The 23043-nt window shown below is 38.5% G+C and overlaps 2 protein-coding genes across 19 annotated transcripts in view; one reads left to right on the top strand and one right to left on the bottom strand.

The window, feature by feature from the left end:
* Window positions 1-23043, top strand: part of LOC105467091 (polycystin 2 like 2, transient receptor potential cation channel) — a 65703-nt gene that overhangs the window by 40775 nt on the left and 1885 nt on the right. For 4 of the 5 annotated variants that reach the window (XM_024788168.2, XM_071098379.1, XM_071098382.1 and 1 more), the window contains exons 13-15: window positions 1899-2011; window positions 2417-2524; window positions 5621-5757. In XM_024788168.2, the coding sequence (XP_024643936.2) occupies window positions 1899-2011; window positions 2417-2507 (204 nt within the window). In that variant the 3' untranslated portion in view covers window positions 2508-2524; window positions 5621-5757. Of the gene's footprint in view, window positions 1-1898; window positions 2012-2416; window positions 2525-5620; window positions 5758-23043 lie in introns of those variants that run through there. The other variant, XM_071098381.1, reaches the window with a different exon arrangement.
* Window positions 4470-23043, bottom strand: part of LOC105467092 (family with sequence similarity 13 member B) — a 96457-nt gene continuing 77883 nt past the window's right edge. For 6 of the 14 annotated variants that reach the window (XM_071098371.1, XM_071098372.1, XM_071098370.1 and 3 more), the window contains 11 exons: window positions 22204-22269; window positions 19981-20191; window positions 19160-19289; window positions 18451-18532; window positions 14781-15010; window positions 12080-12163; window positions 11755-11850; window positions 8951-9034; window positions 8693-8856; window positions 7760-7861; window positions 4470-6171 (listed from right to left, as the gene is read on the bottom strand). In XM_071098371.1, coding sequence (XP_070954472.1) covers window positions 6048-6171; window positions 7760-7861; window positions 8693-8856; window positions 8951-9034; window positions 11755-11850; window positions 12080-12163; window positions 14781-15010; window positions 18451-18532; window positions 19160-19289; window positions 19981-20191; window positions 22204-22269 — 1373 coding nt within the window. In that variant the 3' untranslated portion in view covers window positions 4470-6047. The remainder of the gene's footprint in view (window positions 6172-7759; window positions 7862-8692; window positions 8857-8950; window positions 9035-11754; window positions 11851-12079; window positions 12164-14780; window positions 15011-18450; window positions 18533-19159; window positions 19290-19980; window positions 20192-22203; window positions 22270-23043) is intronic. The other 8 variants (XM_071098374.1, XM_011716470.3, XM_071098373.1 and 5 more) reach the window with 5 other exon arrangements.

Below are 23043 nucleotides of genomic sequence, written 5' to 3'. Positions count from 1 at the left end.
TCCAAAATGGCCAAGTGGCAGTCTCAAATTCAGTTTAAGTCAACTGTTGTGCCCTTGGTGGAAGTATGCTATCTATGAGGGTCTGTTTCTTTGGGTCTCTCCCGCTACCAATTATTCATCAGTTAAGAGTTGTCAGAAAAACAGAAATCACATTAGGTAGTTCAAAAAGAGGGAGTTTAGTATACAGAATTTGCTTCTGAGATATTACAGAAGTTTAAGGGCCAATATGAACATGAAGATCATTCAGACAACCAACTGCAGGAGGCAGTTACCACAAGGGAAGGAGGAAGGGTGACCAGGACATAGGAGCTTGGAGCAAGGGTCACCGAAGAGTTGGTGCTCAGCTTATGAGGAAAGGTACCACTTCCCTCTGAATGTCAAGGAAGGCTTCACAAAAAGAGTGATGGCTGAGATGGGTTTTTACAATAAGTTTACTATGCTATTCTACCTTTATTACTAACACATCCACTTTATAATTGGCCTGGTCATTTAGAAATGGTTTCAGGGACTACCACTTTTTAGCACATTAAAAGTATTAGTAAATGAGCCAAACCATGGGTGCTGTAATGCGTCCAAAACAAAACTAGGATTGAAAGCCATCCTTTCCTGCTTCGAATATGTTCATTTAAGGCTGGGTGCGGTGGTTCACACCTGTAATCCCAGCACGTTGGGAGGCCGAGGCGGGCAGATCACTTGAGGCTGGGAGTTCAAGACCAGCCTGGCCAACATGGCGAAACCCGTCTCTACTAAAAAGAATACAAAAATTAGCCAGATGTGGTGGTACACACCTGTAATCCCAGCTACTCGGGAGGCTGAGGAAGGAGAATCCTTTGAACCCAAAAGGGGTGGTTAGCATTCAACTTCCACTTTGAATGCTAAGATTGAGCCACTGCACTCCAGCCTGGGTGACAGAGAGGTTGCAGTAAGCCGAGATCATGCCACTGCACTCCAGCCTGGGCGACAGAGTGAGACTGTCTCAAAAAAAAAAAAAAAAAAAGAGTATGTTGGTTTAAAGAAAGGCACTGTCTAAGACAGTTTCTCTGACCAGAAAAGTACACACTTATGAAGCAACCACAGAGTGTACGGCACTAGGCATCACCAACCTCTCTGAGGAAGGTAATCAGAACCCTTATAAAGGGATCCACTTTGCTGCCTGGCATTATTGCTGGTGCAGGGAAGTATCATACCAATTTACTGAGAAGGTTTTGAATCACATCTGGGTGCACTGTCTCCTCTTTCTTCACCTTTTTCTAGCGCTATGGTTATTTTCCACAACACACAGGCCCTTTTTATCTGTAGCTGGGAAAAGGGTATTTGGACACCCTAAGGAAAGCGGGTGGTAGTGAGAACAGTGCACAGAAAGGTTCAGCAACACAATTTTTGGTGGTACAAACGGCTTGTTTTTGGATATGTAGACAGATTGGAGTACACACATTGACTAACCAATGCAGTAATTACAAAGAGGGGGTTTTGAAGTCATCTGGCTGAAAAGCTGCTGGAAAGGCCAAACATACCCACAGATACACTTTGAATCTAATTACTAGTACATTTGCTACACTGAAGAACAGAGGTATGGAAAGAACATCTTACCTTTGACCAAAAGAAAGAGAAAATAATTCAGATGGAGATGCTAAAGGGAAAAGGCAGTGACATGCGAGTAATTTATAATTTGTTTACAAAGCTTCCCTAACTATGCTAGACAGCAATTACACCAATCAAGTCCTCTGAAGTGACTTCGCTGATGCACACCCAGGCAAGACAAAAAGCCAGCAGGGCTTAACATCTGAGGCCTGGAGAGGAGAACAGCTTAAGATCCTCAACCCTGTGATGCTTGTGTGCCAAAAACTTGAAATAGAGAACTAAAGATTGCAGCCTTTACTTGTCCTCTACCCTGACAGGAGATTCAAAAGGCAGAGCAGATGAAAAAATGGAAAGAGAGGCTTGAGAAAAAGTATTATTCCACAGAAATTCAAGATGACTACCAGCCTGTCACTCAAGAAGAATTTCGAGAGTAAGCTTATGTTCTAACCAGAGTATTATGGGATATCATGACATGGGCATTAAGGACATGAGTTAAATACATTATTTTCCTGAACCTAAAACCTCATTCTATCGGGATGCCTTTATTTTCTATCCAATTTTAAAGTTGCATATGACTCCATTTGCTTAAAAGGTGAGAAGCTTTTGATTACATCCCCATATCTCTAAATAACAGAAACTGCCATTTATATTTGATTTGCATAGCAGATACTGTTCTCCACACAGCTTTAGAATATTAGATCTATTACTGGTCACAAGAAGCACGTTTTAGGAGCTTAGAATACTACCTTCCCAAAGTATTTCAAACTAGTAACTTGCTGTCTATACATAAAAGTGTATTACTGGCTCATTTTCTACTTCCTTGTAAATTTTCTAGACTCTTTTTATATGCTGTGGAGCTGGAGAAGGAATTACACTACATCAATTTGAAGCTAAATCAAGTGATGAGAAAGGTTTCAGCTCTCTAGTATTGAGACAAGTGGAGGTAAGAATCTGTGATGCAATCACTGAGCATTTCTTATTCATGTATTACTTCATAAACTTGTACGCGTTTCAGGCACACTTTAAAAAGTACTAACCAATCTATCAAACTATCCTCAGGGTCAGAATTAAGTGCCTCTGACAGGGACTCACTGTACAATCCATGCATATTATGACAAGCCTCCAGTATACACACACTGGTACAAAGGATTTATGAGGTTTCTTATCAAATTCTAGAAAAGTGAAAGAAAAGTACAAGAAAATGCTTCTAGTTCATGGGGCAGGTCTCCAGTAGTTCAGTAAGTAGATAAAGACAGTTTTCTCCAAGTTACAGAGTAGAAAAACTATTGGTGCTATCAAGTGCATCATGTACATGTTATGAATTCCTTTGGCCACAGATGAATCAATAAAGGCTTAGGATTCTGGGAAACCATTATATAAGACCAAAGTAACCTCCCTCCATTCTTTAGAATTTGAAGTCTTCTGGAAAAAGCCAAAGTGTAGAACAAACTCCTCAGCCACCTACAGAAATTTCACTAACATCTTCAAACTGGAAATTTACCTAGACCATTTCTAAGGTGTAATGCATTTAAGGTTTCCCCAAAATAAAATGTAGAGCAGGGTAGGCGTATCAGTGTCATAAGAAGTTATGTTTGGAAAGTGTAAATGAGGTTGCTGTAACAGCCTTATTTGGAGGGTTGGAGAGTTGTGTGTGGCTGGCATTTTGGAAACTGGAGAGAAATTCTTCTAATTTTTCTAGGCTATGTAAGCCCCCCTACAATAACGTTCTCTCAGCCCAAGCAACATCATTTGACCTTAGCACTCAACTTCCACATTGGTGCTCAATAGTCCCTGAATTTTAAAACTCGAATATAAAGACATTTTTAGATTACTACTCACCTTCCTCAGGACAAGCTCTTCTCTTAAGAGACCGTACATCAAATGTTCTTAATGGGATAATTCATTGTAACAAGAAATGCTAACTGTTCTATCTGCGGCTTCTCCCTAGATTTGCACAAGGGAATGAATAACATGGCCCTTCCCTGCCTTACCATTTCCCAGAGTTGTAACCAGCCAAATAGTTTAGTGACCCTGTTGTTCCCTACCACAGCCCCCAGGTGGGATCATTTAAACAAAGCCTAAGGGTGACGGAACACCTGGGGACTTTTTTTTTTAAGCCCAATGGAAAACAAACATACATTTACAATGACTTAGAACTTTCGAGTTCTTTTATTACAAAAGTCTGTACAATGAAGTGCCAGACACAGCAATGCAATTATACTGGTGGACATATATATATCTATATATTATTTGTATATAGATATACAGTTTTTATTTGTACCAAAGTAAAACTATCACCAACTGCCTAATTCTACCAGCTACTGGTCAACTATGACACACAATACCGTCACAGAGCATAAGTGCTGCCATGCCACTTTTACATATTCTACTCACAGCCAAACATTAACATTGAATAACATCATGAAGCAGCTGTTAATTCTAAAATGAAACCAGTCAGGCCACTGACTTATAAAAATATGGTACTCATATAGATTTAGCATTATAAAGAAGGAATATATTATTTAAAACATTTAAATAGTGCATATGGACATTTTTGCATGTGGTATATAAAATAAAACATTCATATAAAATACACAGTGCACACAAAATTAGATGTTTGGATACACTCCTATCTGGAGACTGAAGGAAATTATCTGAAATGTACACTGCATGACGAATTCAAATAAAAATTATACATCTTTTGGCATTTTCAATTTCACTTTTCTAGGTATACATTATGAATAACCTAGTTGTATCAAAAGGAAACCACACAAAAAGGGCAGGATTTAGTGCTTTTCTTTATTCCCCAACTACACATTCACTACTAGGTTTTCCCTCACCCCCCCCCCCCCGCCCCCAAAAAAGGCATTGCACACACGGGTGAAATGTGAAGTACTAGAACTGCTATTTATTATCAAACTACTTCATGTGCTTACTATGTAATAGTGCCAGAAGTCTGAGGTTCATGCTTCCCTCACCTTATTAAAGGATGTTGCAAAATTCCATTTTTATATGGAACAAATTGTTTATATTAGCTAGTTAAGAAAACCATGCATGAGTCATTGCATGCAAAACATGGGTATAGTCAAAGTGAGACAGTCATCAATCCAAAAAAGCACCAGAAAAAAAAGTTAATTGCATGCAAAACATGGATATAGTCAAAGTGAGACAGTCATCAATCCGAAAAAGCACCAGGAAAAAAAAGTTAACACTTAGATTAAGCCTGATCCAAATCTGCTGTTGTACTGTTAGCACAAATGAAGTCACCATTCGGTGACCGGGAGAGTACCTGAAGAAAAGCCATGCAAAGCCAAAGAAAAAATATGCTAAGAGTTTATGACAAGGGGCATACCACTACACATCCTGTAAACAGCTGCTTTAAACAGCATGTGATGATTGACCAAAGGGTGGTTCCTTAAGAGGGCGTTGTTGTTGTTGTTTTGGTATGGATTTTGCTCATTAAAACAGGCGGGGAAAAAAAAGATAACCCCCTGAAGGTACATGTCAAAATGCAGTGGTATAGCCCTTGTTAAGAACAGATTTACCTTAGGCATAAGGATTACTGATTTAGGCCCACTGATTGAACACACAAATCTGAGCACCATCAGAGTTCCTACATACTGACATGGCTATTTTCTCACATTATCTGGAGGTGGGTTGGGGAACAGCGCGGATCTGATCCAGACAAATCACACCATTGCCAGCGGATAAACAGTAACTCAGGAAACAGTAACTGAAGTCCCATAGGCAGCATGTGGTATGATTCAGTTCTGTGTGTGATGTGTGGTATGTGTTTTCAATATACTAAGCAAGGTCACTTTTTGGTCTACCAACTGTTATCTTCATCCAGGAGCTGTGTGACCACTGAATTGCAAAATTTTACTAACATACTACCTGTGAGAAGGTGTCACTTTGGGAATTAAACAGAAAGGTATTCCACAGTAGGACTTGAAATCTCAGTTTGATTTTGGTTTTCTAGGAAAACAGAGAACACAGTTGCATATGTGCACTTTTATAAGTTTTTCTTTCAAATTTTCAGTCATTCTGTAAGAAAAAGGCAACAGAAGAATTCAGTGTGAAGATTTTCCTCCAATTTTCTTCAGTAATGAGAAACAAAAAGTTGGTAATAACAAAAAGTTTGCATTTCCAAAGTTCTTGAAGTTGAAAGAATAAAATTCTAGCCTTTTGCTAAAAGGATGTATTTGTAGTACAAAACAATGAAGGAAACCATGTTTGCTAAAAGTGGAGAGGACAGTCTGTGGTTAATATGGAACATCACTTACGCTCCCTTGAGAGGGCCTACTTACTCTCCCATCATTTGTTTTGTTTACTGGCACCACAACCAAGTACAAAATGAGATTCTCTGAGTGCCTGACAAAATGAATTTAAGTACCAGCCAAGTACCCATGATGATAGCTTCAAGGAATACAACTGACTTTATGATATGAATTTTCAAAGAACGTATTTTATATGGATTTTGAAGAATCTTGCTTGCTTATAAGAACTTCAAGAAGCCTAAGCTTGGCTTTAATTTTCTTGTACTCCCTGTACTCCTCAAGCACTGGAACACGATCCTCTTTCTGGGCATTCCTAGGGGAGAAAATAACATTTGTAATGTTCTAAAGATCATTTGGAAAAAAAGATCCAAAAGTTGTCTTAATATGAGACATACTGTTACTAAATATAAGTTCAAATAAAAAGTTGTTCCGTTTAAAAAAAAAAAAAAAAAGTTATTGGACTAATACCCTCATCCCCAAGGAACATTTCTAAAATTTTTGATGGACTTCTCTACTTATAGATTAAATGATGCTATACTTACAAATAATCAATTTAGATAACTGTAGGAAACCCAATATTTTAGTAGGACATCCAGCACTAGACTCTGCCAGGTCTGTGAATATCTATTAAGTGTTGGAGGCTACACTGAGTCATTTAATACATTTAGTTAACTGTGGCTCCAGTGAATTGAGATGTAAAAGTAAATTATCTTACCTGCAACAAGAACAATTTTCTAACTTTATAGTAATGACCCAATGCAATTCAGTTTAATCACTAGCTAAAGAATCAAACTATTCTAATTATAAGCAAAATTTGCTTCCAATAATACAATGAAATAGAAGACACTTAGAAAAATGCATTTCTGCACTTCAATTTTTTTTTTTTTTTTGAGACGGAGTCTTGCTCTGTCACCCAGGCTGGAGTGCAGTGACGCCATCTCAGCTCACTGCAAGCTCCGCCTCCTGGGTTCACGCCATTCTCCTGCCTCAGCCTCTGGAGTAGCTGAGACTACAGGTGCCCGCCACCACGCCCAGCTAATTTTTTATTTTTCGGTAGAGATGGGGTTTCACTGTGTTAGCCAGGATGGTCTCGATCTCCTGACCTCGTGATCCGCCCGCCTCAGCCTCCCAAAGTGCTGGGATTACAGGCGTGAGCCACTGTGCCCAGCCCACTTCAGATTATTTTTAACCATATGTGCCAACCTATATAGGAGACTCACAAAGCAAAGGGAATTAGAGTACAGATATTTTAGAATTTGTAGTATTAGCTATCAGCTTGGTAAGATAACCCAGCTACTTAGAAAAATGTTTCTCAGGCCTGAGATAACTGAACCCAAACTTCTGGCCACCATCAGAACTGGAATGTATTTTTCTTAGTTTTAAAAGAGCCCTTCCAAGCCATTGTGCATTACCTAGTTAGATAAAGGCACGTGCCATACTGTATTATAGGAGCCACATGCCTGGCACACTGTTACACACCTTGGAAATGGGCAGCCTCAACACACAGTATGAACACAATGGTCTCAGTATAAGATAAAAAATCCAAACTAGTTGAGGATACCACTCCTGTCATGGGATCCTTTCTAAAATAAGAGGTATCTCATTTCACAACCACTCCCAAAAGGGTAAGGATGTAGAATTAAAGAATATAAAATCACTGCAGTACAACCAAGGCACCCTAGGACAATCTGAAAATAGTTAATCAGATTTGTTTACACTAGCTGTGACTATTCCTGGCCATTAAAAGCAGGGCCTCGGAGCATAAAGGAATGTTTTAAAATTTTTCAGTGCTAGCATCCTATATGCACAATTTCTAACCCCACGTATTCCATTATTTCAACATATGGTCAACTTGTGAGTTAGAGGAGAAAGATGACTCAATTTTGTGATGCTCAACAAACCTTCCATTTTGTTGATAAAATGCTTCTTCAAATTCCCGCAACGTTTTGCGTAGTTTCTTTTTTTCAGCTCTGGCTTTCCAAAGTTGTTCCAGTAATTCAGGCCTAGAATTGAAATGGTAAGAAAATACTGAAGGGCACACTTGATTCATTATATTCTTAAGAGAGGTTCTATTTCTGGCTGCAAATTAAAAGCGGCTGGGGAACTCTTAGCTCTACCAATACCTAATCTCCACTGCAAACCAATGAAATCAGAACAGCTGAAGGATTCAAGCATCAGTACTTTAAAATCTTCCCAGTGAAGTCAGGGCTCAGAACCAGTGACATATACCATATCATCCAAAGGTAAAGAAGTGGATATTGAACAAAAAGATCGACTCGCAACTAGTTCCTGTACTTTGTTATAAATCAACTGTAGGATTTTGTTTGTTTGCTTTTTTAGAGACAGAGTCTCACTCTGTCGCCCAGGCTCGAACACAGTGGTGCGACAGTGCCCTCAATATCCTCCAAACAGAGAATCAAGCGATCCTCTTGCCTCAGCCTCCCAAGTAGCTGGGACTACACATGCACGCCACCACCCCTGGCTAATTTTTAAAAATTTTTTATAGAGTCTGGGTCTATGTTGCCCAGGCTGGTCTTCTACTCCTGGCCTCAAGGGAATCCTCCTGCCTCAGCTTCAAAAAGTGCGGGGATTATAAGCATGAGCCACTGTGCCTGGCTAGATTTTTTTTTTTTTAAATTTTTGAAACACAGTGATGTTTTATTTAAAAATGGGAATGACAATAAATATTTGTAAATCACACTTAAAAAGCATGCATCCTTTGATAAATCTTGATTTATCTCCTATTAATTCCTTAATGCTCATTTAACATCAAATTTCTTGGCATATACATTTTATCATAAAAATAGGCTAAAATCACAAATCAGCATACATACATAGAAGCTGCTCGAGAACTTGACAATCGGAGATCCAGAGCCAGTTTTTCTTGATTTTCTTCAACATCAGATTCAGAGTTTTCTAATGAAGACTGTACCTGTACTGCAGTTTTCAAGATATCACTTAACTCAGAGGACAGATTAACACCATCTTCTTCTTCTTCCTAAAAAGATATCCAAACAGAGAATTAAACATGTCTTGTCTTTGAACTTTTCCCTTAGGGAAGGGATTAGATAATTATTTCTTTAAAGGATTACCTTGATTTCTTCAAAAAAATGTGCAGTTTCTCCTTCTATGATTGGCTGTAACATCTGACCCCTTCTCTTGGTGGATGGAGATCCCTATATCAATCAATAATATAAATAGTTTTACATTTTACGTATTCAAAGTGTCAAGTAAAGCTTCACTTCATTATGTTATGAATCTTCTGTTTAATTTTCAAAATCTTAAACATTTGCTTTAAATATTTTTAGGAACTGCTTAAATTTATTTTTGCTTATATTTTTATTTATGCAGAAGGAAGATAATAATTTATGCCTAGAAAAGTCTAAAAGAGCTCATACAACAGATATTTTAAAAATTCTAAATGGGCCGGGCGTGGTGGCTAACGCCTGTAATCCCAACACTTTGGGAGGCCAAGGTAGGCAGATCACAGGTAAGGAGATCGAGACCATCCTGGCTAACACAGTAAAAGCCCGCTTCTACTAAAAATACAAAAAAATTAGCCAGGCGTGGTGGCGGGCACCTGTAGTCCCAGCTACTCAGGAGACTGAGGCAGGAGAATCACTTGAACCCCAGGAAGTGGAGGTTGCAGTGAGCAGAGATTGCGCCACCGCACTCCAGCCTGGGCAACAGAGCAAGACTCCACCTCAAAAAAAAAAAAAAAAAATCTAAATGATAAGAACACATATATAGTTTAATTGGAAGCACTTTTCTTTTTAAAAATAGGTGTCAACTTTTTTGGTTTGAGGACCATTCTATACTTTTTTAAAAACAACTTTATTAAGATATAATTATATATCATAAAATTCACCCTTTTAAAATGTATAATTTGGTGGTTTTCAGTATATTTACCAAGTTTTGCAACTATCTCCACTAATTTCAGAACATTTCATTACCTCAGAAGAAACTCTGTACCCATTAGCTGTCACTCATTTGCCTTCTCCCCCTAGCCCCTGGTAACCACTAATCTAAATTCTGTCTCTATGGTCTTGCCTATTCTAAATCTTTCATAAAGATGGGATCATATAATATGTGCCCCTTTGTGTCAGGCTTCTCTCATTCAGCTTGTTTCCAAGGTTCACTCATGTTGTGGCATCTATCATTATTTCATTGTTTATTATGGCTGAAGAATATTTTGGGTGTATGGGTTACCACATCTTATTTACCCATTCATCTGCTGACATTTGACTCAGCAATCCCATCACTAGGTATATATATCCAAAAGAAAACAAATCATTCTACCAAAAACAACACATGCAGTCACATGGTTATTCATAGCACTATTCACAATAGCAAAGTCATGAAATCAGGTGCCCATCAACAGTGGATTGGATAAAGAAAATGTGGTACATATACACCATAAAATATTACACAGCCATAAAAAAGAACAAAATTGGCAGGGCACAGTGGCTCATGCCTGTAATCCCAGTACTTTGGGAGGCCGAGGGAGATGGATGACAAGGTCAGGAGTTCAAGACTAGCCTGGCCAAGATGGTGAAATCCTGTCTCTACTAAAAAATTAGCTAGGCGTGGTGGAGGGTGCCTGTAATCCCAGCTACTCAGGAGGCTGAGGTTGCAGTGAGCCGAGATTGCACCACTGAACTCCAGCCTGGGTGACAGAGGGAGACTCTCTCTCAAAAACAAAAACAAAAACAAAACAAACAAACAAAATATCATGTCCTTTGGGATAACATGGATGCAGCTGGAGGCCATTATCCTAAGCGAAGTAACAAATGAACAGCAAACCAAATACTGAATGTGCTCATCTATAAGTGGGAGCTAAACATCAGGTACTCATGGACATAAAAAAAGGCAACAATACACAATGTGGACTACTGTGGGGAGGGAAGGGAAGGGGGCAAGGAGTGAAAAACTGTTGTGCACTATGCTCAGTACCTAGGTGACAGGATTATTTGTACCCTAAACCTCAGCATCAAGCAATACACCCAGGTAATAAAACTGCACATATACCCCTTGAATCTAAAATAAAAGTTGGAAAAAAAAAAAAAAAAAAAAAAAGGTCACCAGGCAGTCATCACCTAAAGGAAGCTGCCATGCAAGTAGCTGTCTACATAAAAATAGCCTGAAAGCCACAGCAAACCAGAAGGTTCAGTGAATTAATTCATAGGAAATCATGTAGAATGGGATACATGCTGTTTTCTATTTGAACCCAAGACCAATCTATCTACAGTCATACTATCTAAAGGTTAATTTGAAGACAGCGCTTAATTGCATTTAAATACTACAGTTTTCATTTTTCTTTAAAAATGCACACAAATACCAATAAGCATTATTTTAAGTGACTTTTTCTCATTAAAAAGATTAACTTATTTTAAAAGTCAGCTTATATCATTATGCAAATAAAAGGACATCATCATGGCCACCACAAAACTGATGCATTTTCAAAGACATGAATTTAAATGGAAATAAACTAGACACTCTGACATGAATTTAAATGGAAATAAACTAGAAACTCTGAATGAGTTTCTCATTCTGCTTCTGTCACTTACAAAGTAGATTAGGCACATCACTCACCGCCTAAGCCTCAGTTTCATCACCTCTGAAATGATGCTATCATATTCTACGTGTTGTGATTTTACTTGTCAGGATTTAATGACATAAACATACATAAAAATGCTTACAAAATGCTTACAAAAGTGTCTGGGATATACTAGCAGACATTATTAGTTTCTTACTTTAAAATCAGTAATCTCACCTTACAAGGACAATTATTTCTGTCTTGACTGTGTATTTCTCCAATATACCACAATAATAATTTTTTGGGGGAAGAGTACATCTTGATAAAATGAACTAGAGAATTACTGCTTATTTTACTTACAAGGACAGGAGTGATGCTAGCTCTTGTAAGCATTTGTTTTACAAGCCTGTATCTATCATAGAGAGGTTTAACAATATGCCTTTCTTCCTTGGTCACCTGAAGCAAGAAAAAAAAGAAACTGTCTAGTCATCACAAATCTAAAATGTCCAAAACATTAAACAATGACTTATTCTCCCAATTTCAAATTTATATTAAATACATAGGCAATCCCCCAATTGTAGGAAATAATCCTCAAAAAACAGCCCTGAAGAACGCAGGCCACAGAAGTGATTCATGTTCTTTTTTAAGACATAAAATCAAATCTTTTTAGCAAGAGAGATATTACCGGCCTTCCATGTTGACTTTCATAGTAAAGAAGACTTTTCTGAAGAGAAGCTTTCTCTTCTACCAAATGATCTTTGGTCATTTTCTGGAATTAAACAAAAAAAATAACAAAATACAAAAAAACCCAAAAACAAAAACAAAAACAAAAACTCCACTGGCATCATTAATATTCTCCTCGCTCCCACAATGTAAATAATTAGGTAGAAAGGGCAGACCATCAACAGTCTAGCCCAGGCTAATAAAGCCTTTGCTTGCAGATTTGCAGGCAAATTTTTCAGTCTCCTGTACAATTTGCTCTTGTAATAAGTAGGTACCAACCCCTTTGATGGCTTTACATTTTATCTGAATAGATTATGATTACTGGTTTGGGTAAATTACCTAACCTCTTTGTATTCAATATCCTCATCTGTAAAATGGGAATACTTCGTTCTACCTTAAAGGGCTCTAATGAGGAATAAATGAGTTCTATGTAAAGTATTTGCAACACTGCCTACCTGGCACAGAGTAAACATAAATAACTGCTTGCTATTTCATTTAATGTTGTTGGCATTTTATTGGCATTAAGTGAGCAGGCACGCACGCGCATGCGCATACACACATAGGTTTTACAATACAATATTTATTCTAAACCATTAAGAAAATCTAGAAGCAGTATAGTGGAAAGATCCTGGAAAAAGCTCAACAATGTCCATTTGTGACCTCACACTTCTCTATTACCTCAGTTTTCCTTCATCTGGGTTAGCACATTCTTTACACTGCAATACTCTTCTTACAGCTTTTATAGTCTAATTAGTAGAGTAAGCAATGCTTCCCAAATTTATTTGTCCACAAACAAGCTCCACAGACAAATAAATATGGTAAGCCTTGCATACTCTTACTAATTAAAACAAATTTGTCCCCTTCGTTCTACAGGATCAACTATTAACACCTGAAGGTGCGTTCCACAGAATACCCCTTAACACTAGACCAAATAATCTCTCTACTTATTCCCAGGACTCATTAATACTACCCTGGTCTCTCATGAGAGTAAAATTGAAGATAAAAAAATTCACTGGATAACATCTTGCTATAACAAACGTAACTTTAAAATTATATACATTCAGTAGAGGATAGCTGAGTGTAGTCTATCAAACACTGATTTCAACTTCAAGCTTGAATCAGTCTTAAACCAGGGATAACACAATTGCGTAAAGTTGTTGGGGGGTGGGGGAATATTTATTCTAACATAAAATTTTAAAAGGGCTTGATGCTGTGGTTCACACCTATAATCTCAGCAATTAAGGCCATGAGTTCAAGACCAGTCTGGGCAACATAGTGAGACACGATTTGTACCCCAAAAAAAATTTTTTTTTTTTTGAGACGAGGTCTTGCTGTGTTGCCCAGGCTTGAGTGCGGTGGTGCAATCCTGGCTCACTGCAACCTCCGTCTCCCGGGTTCAATCAATTCTTCTGCCTCAGTCTCTGGAGTAGCTGCATTACAGGCATGTGCCACCACAACCAGCTAATTTTTTTTGTACTTTTAGTAGAGATGGGGTTTCGTCATGTTGGCCAGGCTGGTCTCGAACTCCCGACCTCAGGTGATCCACCCACCCCAGCCTCCCAAAGTGGTGGGATTACAGGCATGAGCCACTGCGCCCGGCCAAAAGAAATTTTTTTTAAGCAAAAGAAATGTTAAGAGGGGAAGAGATAAGAATGACTAATTCAGCTCTATTCAAGGGAAAGAAAGACTCCAATATTTGGATCATGAGACAGGTATACTCTGTTGTCAAAGTAAGAGTTCTGCATCAGGACTATTACTTAGATAAAAGTTCACCTGAGACCATCTACTCTCTCCATTCTCCAAGCAAATCTCATCCAATATAAGAATAGGTTGCCAAGTGCTTTGATCAGGACTGCCCTAGGCACAGGCTTTACTAGGGAAGAATAATGGCTCTTCAAAAAAAAAAAAAAATTCATTTAATCCTCATAACCATATCAATTTAGTATTAATGGACATAATCACGTCCATATACATTATAGGATTGTTGAAGGGGCTGAGTGGCATAATGCATAAAATATAACCACCCAATGTCTGGCATAAGCTAGGAGATCAATACATATAGCTATTAAGACACAAGGACAGGATTCAAGCTGAGGTCTGTAGGTCTGTTTCATGGTTTTTTTTTGTTTTTGAGATAGGGTCTCACTCTGTCACCCAGGCTGGAGGTACAGCTCACTGCAGTCCTGATCTCCGGGGCTCCATCGATCCTCCCACCTCAGCCTTCCAAGTAACTGGAACTACAGGTGCATACCACCACATCCAGCTAATTTTTAAATTTTATTTGCAGAGACAGGGTCTCACTTTGTTGCTGAGGCAGGTCTCGAACTCCTGGGCTCAGGCAATTCTCCTGCCTGGACCTCTGAAATTGCTGGAATTAGAGGCATGAGCTACCTGTTTCGTGCTCTTTATACACTCATCTTGCCAACTGCCTCGAATATAAATGAACTCATCAGCATTCTAGTTTTTTCAGTTTTATTATGATTCAATTCCTGAAGTATTTGGCACTTCTGTTATGCTGATTAAAGCATGTTTCTGAATCTGCAAAGATGGGGAGCAGATTCAGGAAAATCAGACTACCTAGACATCTCTATCCTGCTATAGTAATTATTTTGTTTCAGGAATTCTAAAGGCTAATCTGGGCAAAAATCACAACTCAAGATTACCTTGATATCTTCTGGAAGACATCTCTCAATACGTTTTTCTTTCAGTCTTTTAAGAATAAGCTCAAGGGTTGCTTCTTTAGATGGTTTCTTCTCCTTCTGAATGACCTTCGGTTCATCTTCATTCTCCTCATCTTCATGGTCTAGAGAAGAACCAAAGCTTTTTGGAAGAGTGTTACTACGTGGACGTGTCTGAGGTACAAATTCTCCATCAGAACTTTTGTGTTTTGCATCTACATGTCAGAAATAAGGAGAGATCAATAATAATTGGTTTTAGCTTTGACCAGGTCAAAGAATAAGCAAGATATACAACAAGAAAGTACACATTAAAGCACACAGACTTAGATATTTCAAAGCCAAATAAAACATTTAAGCAAAAAACAGCAAGATAGCTATTCTAGGCCGGGCCTGGTGGCTCACACCTGTAATCCCAGAACTTTGAGAGGCTGAGGCAGAAGGAGTGCTTGAGCCCAGGAGTTTGAGACTAGCCTGGACAACTGAGTGAGACCCCATCTCTACAAAAAATTTTTTAAATTAGCTGAAGCCGGGCATGGTGGCTCACACCTGTATCCCAGCACTTTGGGATGCCGAGGTGGGCGGATCACTTGAGGTCAGGAGCTCGAGACCAGCTCGGTCCACATGGCAAAACCCCGTCTCTAACAAAAATACAAAAGTTAGCCAGGTGTGGTAGCACATGCCTGTACATGGTAGCACACATCTGTAATCTCAAATACTCATGAGGCTGAGGCAGGAGAATCACTTGGACACGGGAGGCGGAGGTTGCAGTAAGCCAATGTCACGCCAATGTACTCCAGCCTGGGTGAGAGAGTGAGACCCTGTCTCAAAAAAAAAAAAAAAAAAAAAAGCTGAGCACGGTGGCACATGCCTGTAAGTCCTAGTTACTTGGGAGGCTGGAGTGGGAAGACCACATTGAGCCTGGGAGGCTCACGCTACAGTAAACTGAGACTGTACCACTGCAATGCAGCCTGGGCAACAGAGTCAGACCTTGTCTTAAAAAAAACACAAAAACATAATAAAAAAAGAGAGAACAAGCTATTAATTTTATATCCATAGACAGCCTACTATTGAATAAAATGCTCTGATGGGCATAGGAGATACAGAAGAAAACAAAACAGACATGGTTCCTGTTCTTGTGGAGCATAAATTCAGGGAACGAAAAACAATAACCAAATACTCAGATTAGTAAAATAACTTTAAAGAATGCTATGATCTATAAATAAAACAGGATGGAGTTGCAGTGCTAAAAGCAGTATAATTTGTGGAGGAACAACTACATTGGATGGGACTGACAAAGAAGACCTCTCTGAATAGTATCATCCTGGTAGAATACGGAATAAGGAGCTCGTCTAGCATAAAGGATTTACTGGAAGGGCATCTGTCCCTAGTGAGGCAATAGCCAGTGTGAAGGTCCTAAAGCTTGGCAAGTTTGAGGAACAGAAAAGAGATGAAAGTGATAAAATCGGCCAAGGGCAGAGTGTGCAAGGCCTTGAAAGCCATGGTCACGAGTTTTGACTTTATTCTAGGTGGAAGCCCACTGAAGGGCTTGAAAAAGAGAGTAACATGACTTTTTATTTTTCTTTTTGAGACAGGGTCTTGCCCTGTCACCCTGGCTGGAGTACAGTGGCACAAACATGGCTCACTGCAGCCTTGACCTCCTGGGCCTAAGTGGTCCTCCTGCCTCAGTCTCCAAAGTAGCTGGGACCCAGGCTAACATGAATTTTTTAAAGATTAATCTAACTACCATGCAGCAAATGGACTACAGGGCAGTAGAAGTGAAAGAAAATGGGAAAATTATGAGGCCAATGCTAGACAATTTAATGGTATCAGTTACTAATAAAATCAAAGTAATAATTTTCACTGATGACTGGAAATTGGCATTAAACACGGAAATCTTTAACAGAAGTACAGGGGAAAATTAAGCGATACTCTAAAGAGGAGTTAAGAGACATTATCTTGGCCGGCCATGGTGTCTCACACCTGTAATCCCAGCACTGTGGGAGGCCAAGGCAGACAGATCGCTTAAGCCCAGGAGTTTGAGACCAGCCTGGGCAACATGGTGCAATGCCATCCCTACTAAGAATACAAAAAAATTAGCTGGGCATAGTGGCATGTGCCTGTAGTCCCAGCTACTCAGGAGGCTGAGGTGGGAGGATCACTTCAGCCTGGGAGGTGGAAGTTGCAATGAGCTAAGATCATGCCACTGCACTCCACTCCTGAGCAACAGAGTAAAACCCTGTCTTAAAAAAAAAAAAAAAAAAAAAAAGAGAGAGCAAGCCAGACTTTATCTTAACCACAAGAATATAAACTCCATGACAGTAGGGACTGTGTCTGTCTTGTTCACTGCTATATCTCTAGTTGTCTACAAAGTACTTAATACTTCAGAAATACTAAACACTTTACTGGGCCAGGCGTGTGGCTCACACTTGTAATCCCAACACTTTGCAAGACCGAGGTGGGAGAATTGCTTAAGGCCAGAAGTTTGAGACCAATCCAGGCAACAAAGCAAGAACCCAACTCTATACAAAATTTTAAAAAATTACTTGGGTGTGGCAGTGCATGCCTGTAGTCCTAGCTACTCTGGAGGCTGAGGTGGAAGGATCACTTGAGCCCATCAGTTCAAGGCTGCAGTGAGCCACGACCTTGCCACTACACTCCAGCCTTGATGACAGAGCAAGATTCTGTCTCAAAAAATAAAAAATACGTATTTTTTTATTTTTATAAGCCAGGTGCAGTGGCTCACACCTGTAATCCCAGCACTTTGGGAGGCTGAGGCAGGTGGATCACTTGAGCCCAAGAGTTCGAGACCAGCCTGGGCAATATGGCAAAACCCTGTCTCTACTAAATATTACAAAAATTAGCTGCGCTTGGTGGCATGCACCTGTAATCCCAGCTACTCGGGAGGCTGAGGCACAAGAATCACTTGAACCCAGGAGGCAGAGGTTGCAGTGAGCTGAGATGGCATCACTAAACTCCAGCCTGGGAAACAGAGTGAGACTCTGTCTCAAAAAAATAAGAAATAAAAATAAAAATAAAAACTTTATTGAGTAAATTTAAATGAATAAACCAAAGTGATGCTCCAGATAATAAACCCCTATTTTGCATAATTTTAAAAGTAATAATTATTAAAATACATACTCACTAAACATCCACAAAGTAAATATACTTCAACAACTACTATACTAGTTTGACACCTAGAAATGCAATGCCTAGTTTATCATTCAAGAGTTACAATTTAGTCTTTGTGGTATAAACAAGTCACTGTGATTAGACTTTCTTAGTCTTAGATGAAAATATCTACCAAAAAATCTTAATGAAATATCCACCACAACTCAAAGCTGCTTAATATTTGAAATATATTTCAGATAAACTTTATAACATCAGTTCACTTACGAATATACAATCTCAGGTATCTTTCAAAAAGACGTTACTAATAAAAACACAAAAAAGACATTTAAAATATAATACAGAACTACTGTACTATAACACAGTACTACAGTATGCAATTTTGACCCTAATAAAAGAAAAAAAGGTAACTTTCATTTTTGTCAAACAGTGCCCAAGATTTAAAATTATCAAATGTTGTAATTCTCAGACATTAATATAAAAAAAAATTTTTAACTGCAAATATATTACAAAATGGCACAAAATGTACCTTTAATTTGCTTCCGCAGTTTTGTAAGCTCTGTCATCCATTTTAATACCTTTGGATTAGCAGCAATATCACTGTAGGAGGGCTGAAAAATTATGGAGCAGAATCACTGACACTTGTGATAAGCAATAGTTATGTTAATTTATGTCCAAATAGTATTTTACAGTTCCCACAGCAAAGACTACTCAATTCTCATTTCATCTTATTTTAATTAGATAGGGCAGGATATTAAGTCAAGTTCTCCCAAGGTAAGGTCTAGTAACTGGCAGAAGCCAGATTTGAATATGGGTCTTCTGACCCCAAGTACAGGACTCTTTCCACTTCACATGTCCTAACTATTAAAACTCTCTTTCCCTCCTCCACTTCATCCCTCACAAACTCCCTCTCCTCCCCATTTGGTACTTGCAGTTTTTGATAAGAGCAGAAATAGCAGTAACATGATTTGTCAATGTAAAAGTATTTGCTTTAAAAATTCTAAAAGCTGCTTTGCCAATGGAAATAAAAAGATGCCACGGTGCAAATGGCAAGAATACTGACCTGGAAGTCAGGAGACTGAGGAGTTATATAATCTCAGATCTACATGATCACTGTTCCTCTGGGCATCTCAGATTTATTACCTTTCTCACACAGATCTAAACTAATGCTCTTGAAAAATACTCCTCTCAGTTCTAATACTAGATTTAGCTCACTCTGGGGAATGCTACAGACCTACCTTGCTATTTCTTTCCCTTTCAAACTGTTCCTCAAATTGTCTGATTTTCTTCTGAAGTTTCTTGACCAACTGATAAGGTGTTCTGTCTTCTCTCTTTTCATCTTTTGAACTAAAGGATGATCTTCGAATTCTGAATTAAAACAAAAGGCCAACAGTTAAATTTTCAAGTACCAACACTGTATCTCTTAATGCCCTGACATAACACTATTAGCAATAAGTAAATCTTAAAGGTAAAAATAAGTCCCTAACACTAAAGGACAGGTAGTATAAAGAAACACTGTAATATTACAGACCACAAATTTAGCTAATACAAGTGGTGATGCAAACAGTTTGGAATCATTTAAAACTGGTTTGGACAAAGGCAGAAAATAAAAGGATACCTAGCAGCTCAGAGCTCTTGTAACTGTTCAAACTGCATAGCAAAGTTTTTGACATTCAGATCCATTTAAAGCTTTGATTAAAAAAAGATTAGGAACTGCTCAGCACCACCTGCTGCTTCCTTTACAGAGCTCTGTATTTCAGCAATGAATACACAAATAAATGAATAATACACCATGAGAAAAGTCTATTTGAGAACAAACTTCAAACACTACACCTCAATGAACTCAGCAGGGTCAAAAAAAAAAAAAAAAAAATTACAAAAACGTGCTCTATAAAATCAGGGAGAAAGCTCTGAATTCTATGTCTAGAAGACTAAATCTTTTTTTTTTTTTTTTGAGATGGAGTGTCACTATTGAAGCCCATGCTGGAAGACTAAATCTCTCAAAAGACTTGGGTATATAATAGGAATTGCCTCTTGTAAGTACATAAAAATCATATACCTAGTAAAAGACAGTGCTTTAGATGAGGAATCCAACTTTTCTGGATCATGCAGGAAACGTTGGCTTTGCCCAAAATCTAAACTGCGGTGTGATAATACTGGAGGACAGTCCTCTTCCAAGGGGTGATGATTCATTCTTCCAGCTTGTGGGGACAGCTGAGCTTCTCCAGACTCAGAGTCCTCCTGCCAAGACTTAAAAGCAGGAAATGGCTCTATAAAAAAACACAAAGAATAGTACCATGGGTCTCTTGATTCCACATGGGAAAAAAGTCACAAAATATCAGCTATGTGTTCCTTAAATCATACCATTACGTAGCGTTTTATATATACATATATGTCTTCATAAAGCCTACTATAGTTTAAAATTATTCAAGCTTCAATTTTTAGCCCAGAGTTCTTTTTTTTTTGTTTTGTTTTGTTTTTTTTGAGATAAGGTCTCGCTCTGCTGCCCAGGCTGGAGTTCAGTGTCATGATGGTGGCTCACTGCAGCCTCGACCTCCTAGGCTCAAACAATCCTCCCACCTCAGCCTCCCGAGCAGCTGGGACTACAGGTGCTTGCTACTATGCCTAATTTTCTTTTTTTGTTGTTGGTAGACACGAGGTCTCACTATGTTGGCCAGGCTGGTCTTGAACTCCTAGGCTCAAGTGATCCTCCCAATGTGCTGGGATTACAGGCATGAGCCACTGTGCCCAACCCAGAGTTCTATTTCCATATAAATTTAAATTTCTGAACCCAGTGGCAAAGCAAGAAAGGACACTGTCAAGCTCTTTAAAACCCAATTTAATTCTAAAGATGTTATTTAATATAATTCTGAACTTTTCTAAAGATGTTTTACTTACAAATGTTACTTTTCAAGTAGGGAAAAACTAGAAACAGCAAGAACTGAAGTTCTTTCTTAGAAATTTAACTTAAAAGCCAAATGATGCATGACCTGTCCCTCACTGTCAAATAGTTACATTAAGAAAAAGTGGGAGCTGCTCCCCATGTTACACAGAACACTCACCAAATGGAGCTCTCTGACTTTAGAAGAATTCTAACATTCCCAAAAGGAGGAGCTGATTCACCTGACAGCACCTGGCCTCTAACATTAAACTGTGACAGTTATCTTCTGTTACAGGATTCCTATGTATAATATATATTTTAATAATACTCATCAGTGTTACTAAGACAAAACTTAATAGCACTAGGCCTTCTTAAGCACATTTACTTTACAGCAGTTATCCTGTATGCCCTCAAATGAAAGCTATGTTAATACGTTCGATGTCTTTGCAAATATAATGTTTGATTACATACAGAACACATACAGATCATACACACAATCCACAAATATACCCCAAATAAGAAATTAAGTACAGGAGGGAAAGAAAAAATTGCCATCTACACATTATCTTTTTATTTATTTTGAGATGGAGTCTCGCTCTGTCACCCAGGCTGGAGTGCAGTGGCATGACCTCGGCTCACTGCAACCTCTGCCTCTTGGGTTCAAGCGATTCTCCTGCCTCAGCCTACCGAGTGGCTGGTATTACAGGCACCGGCTACCATGCTTGGCTAATATTTGTATTTTCAGTTGAGACGGGGTTTCACCATGTTGGCCAGGCTGGTTATGAACTCCTGACCTCAAGTGATCCGCCTGCCTCGGCCTCCCAAAGTGCTAGGATTACAAGCGTGAGCCACCACGCCCGGCAGCTTTTTAAATAACTACACTTAAAAATTTCGATGCTATTGGCTATTAGCAATAGTGAAAATGAATGCAAAGAGGGCTTGACAGTGTCAAAATTCAAGAGTGATGTTTTCTTTTTCCTCACACAGTAGCTAAGATTGCTGCTTTAGTAATTTAACTTTATGCATTAGCAATTTAAAGCATTACCTTTCCTTTCAAAATAATAAAAACATAATTTAGTTTGTTTTTGAAGCCCAGATCAATCTGAGAATTAAAAATTGGGTACAAAGCGTGCGATCCCACAATAAACCCAACAATAAAGTGATTTTCAAAGCAACCCTTGTACCTGTGTCCCAGCAAATAAGTAACTGGTAGTGAACATTTTATGAGAAATATCCTATTTTAAGAAAAGACAAAAGTAACAGCAATTTTTTCTGGGTTGACTTTGAACCCAGAACAGTTTTCCTAAGATATGGGGACAGCAGGAGAAGGGCTTAATAAAAAGACAAACAAAGTGAACCATAAAAAGGCAAAAAAACTAAACTATGGTGAACCATACTTACCCTCCCCATCTCTCTGCAGATGCATTGTTTTGAAATCAATGAGGGGAAAAGTGATAGGGCATGACGCTAATAAAATGGAAAAAATGGCAAAAAATACTAAAGTGAACACACGGCACAGTCAGAACAAACCATACACATAACACAAAGCCAAAGATACCAAAAACATTTCCCTAAAACCAGTTAGGCATTCTGTTCAAAAACTTTATTAAAAGAAATTACTACTAACTAGATTTTAACAAACATAAACATAACATTTCCATTTCAGCAAGCAATGCAAAAAAGGGGGAAAACTCAAAGTAGCGCTATTTTATTAAAACTCAAACATAAAACTGAAGAAATGGAAATTCTTAAGCAGGCATTGTTTGAAGTTTTTCAGTATAAATGATTTCAAAGAAAAAAATCTCCCTTAGTTTGCTCTTTGAAAAAATTCTACTGCATTTCATTCCAGAGTTAGCAGGAGAGAATCTGAAGATGGTATCCACTTCCATTAAAAGTCAAAACTTTGTGAACAGCTGCTACAAATTCATACTGGTGACAGTCATGTGTGCTACCTGCTTGCTAACTACTGCATTCTGCTGACTGTTTTTCTTACCCTTTGAGGAAAAAACAAAACAAAAACCATATACTTAGGAATAGTGACATAGGGCTCTATTTGGAGTCATCCCACTTCTCTACAAAGAGTCACATCAAACAAAGCATGTCTGATTCCAAGGTATCCAGGGTCTAAAGTAAGTTGGTCTCTTAAATAAATAAGACTCTCATTGAGAATATCCTAACTCCTGGCCGGGCATGGTGGCTCATGCCTGTAATCCCAGCACTTTGGGAGGCCAAGGCCGGCAG

This window comes from Macaca nemestrina, chromosome 6, assembly GCF_043159975.1.
Source record: "Macaca nemestrina isolate mMacNem1 chromosome 6, mMacNem.hap1, whole genome shotgun sequence".
Taxonomy (NCBI): domain Eukaryota; kingdom Metazoa; phylum Chordata; class Mammalia; order Primates; family Cercopithecidae; genus Macaca; species Macaca nemestrina.
The sequence above is the reverse complement of the archived record's forward strand: the minus strand, read 5'-3'. Positions and strand labels throughout refer to the sequence as shown.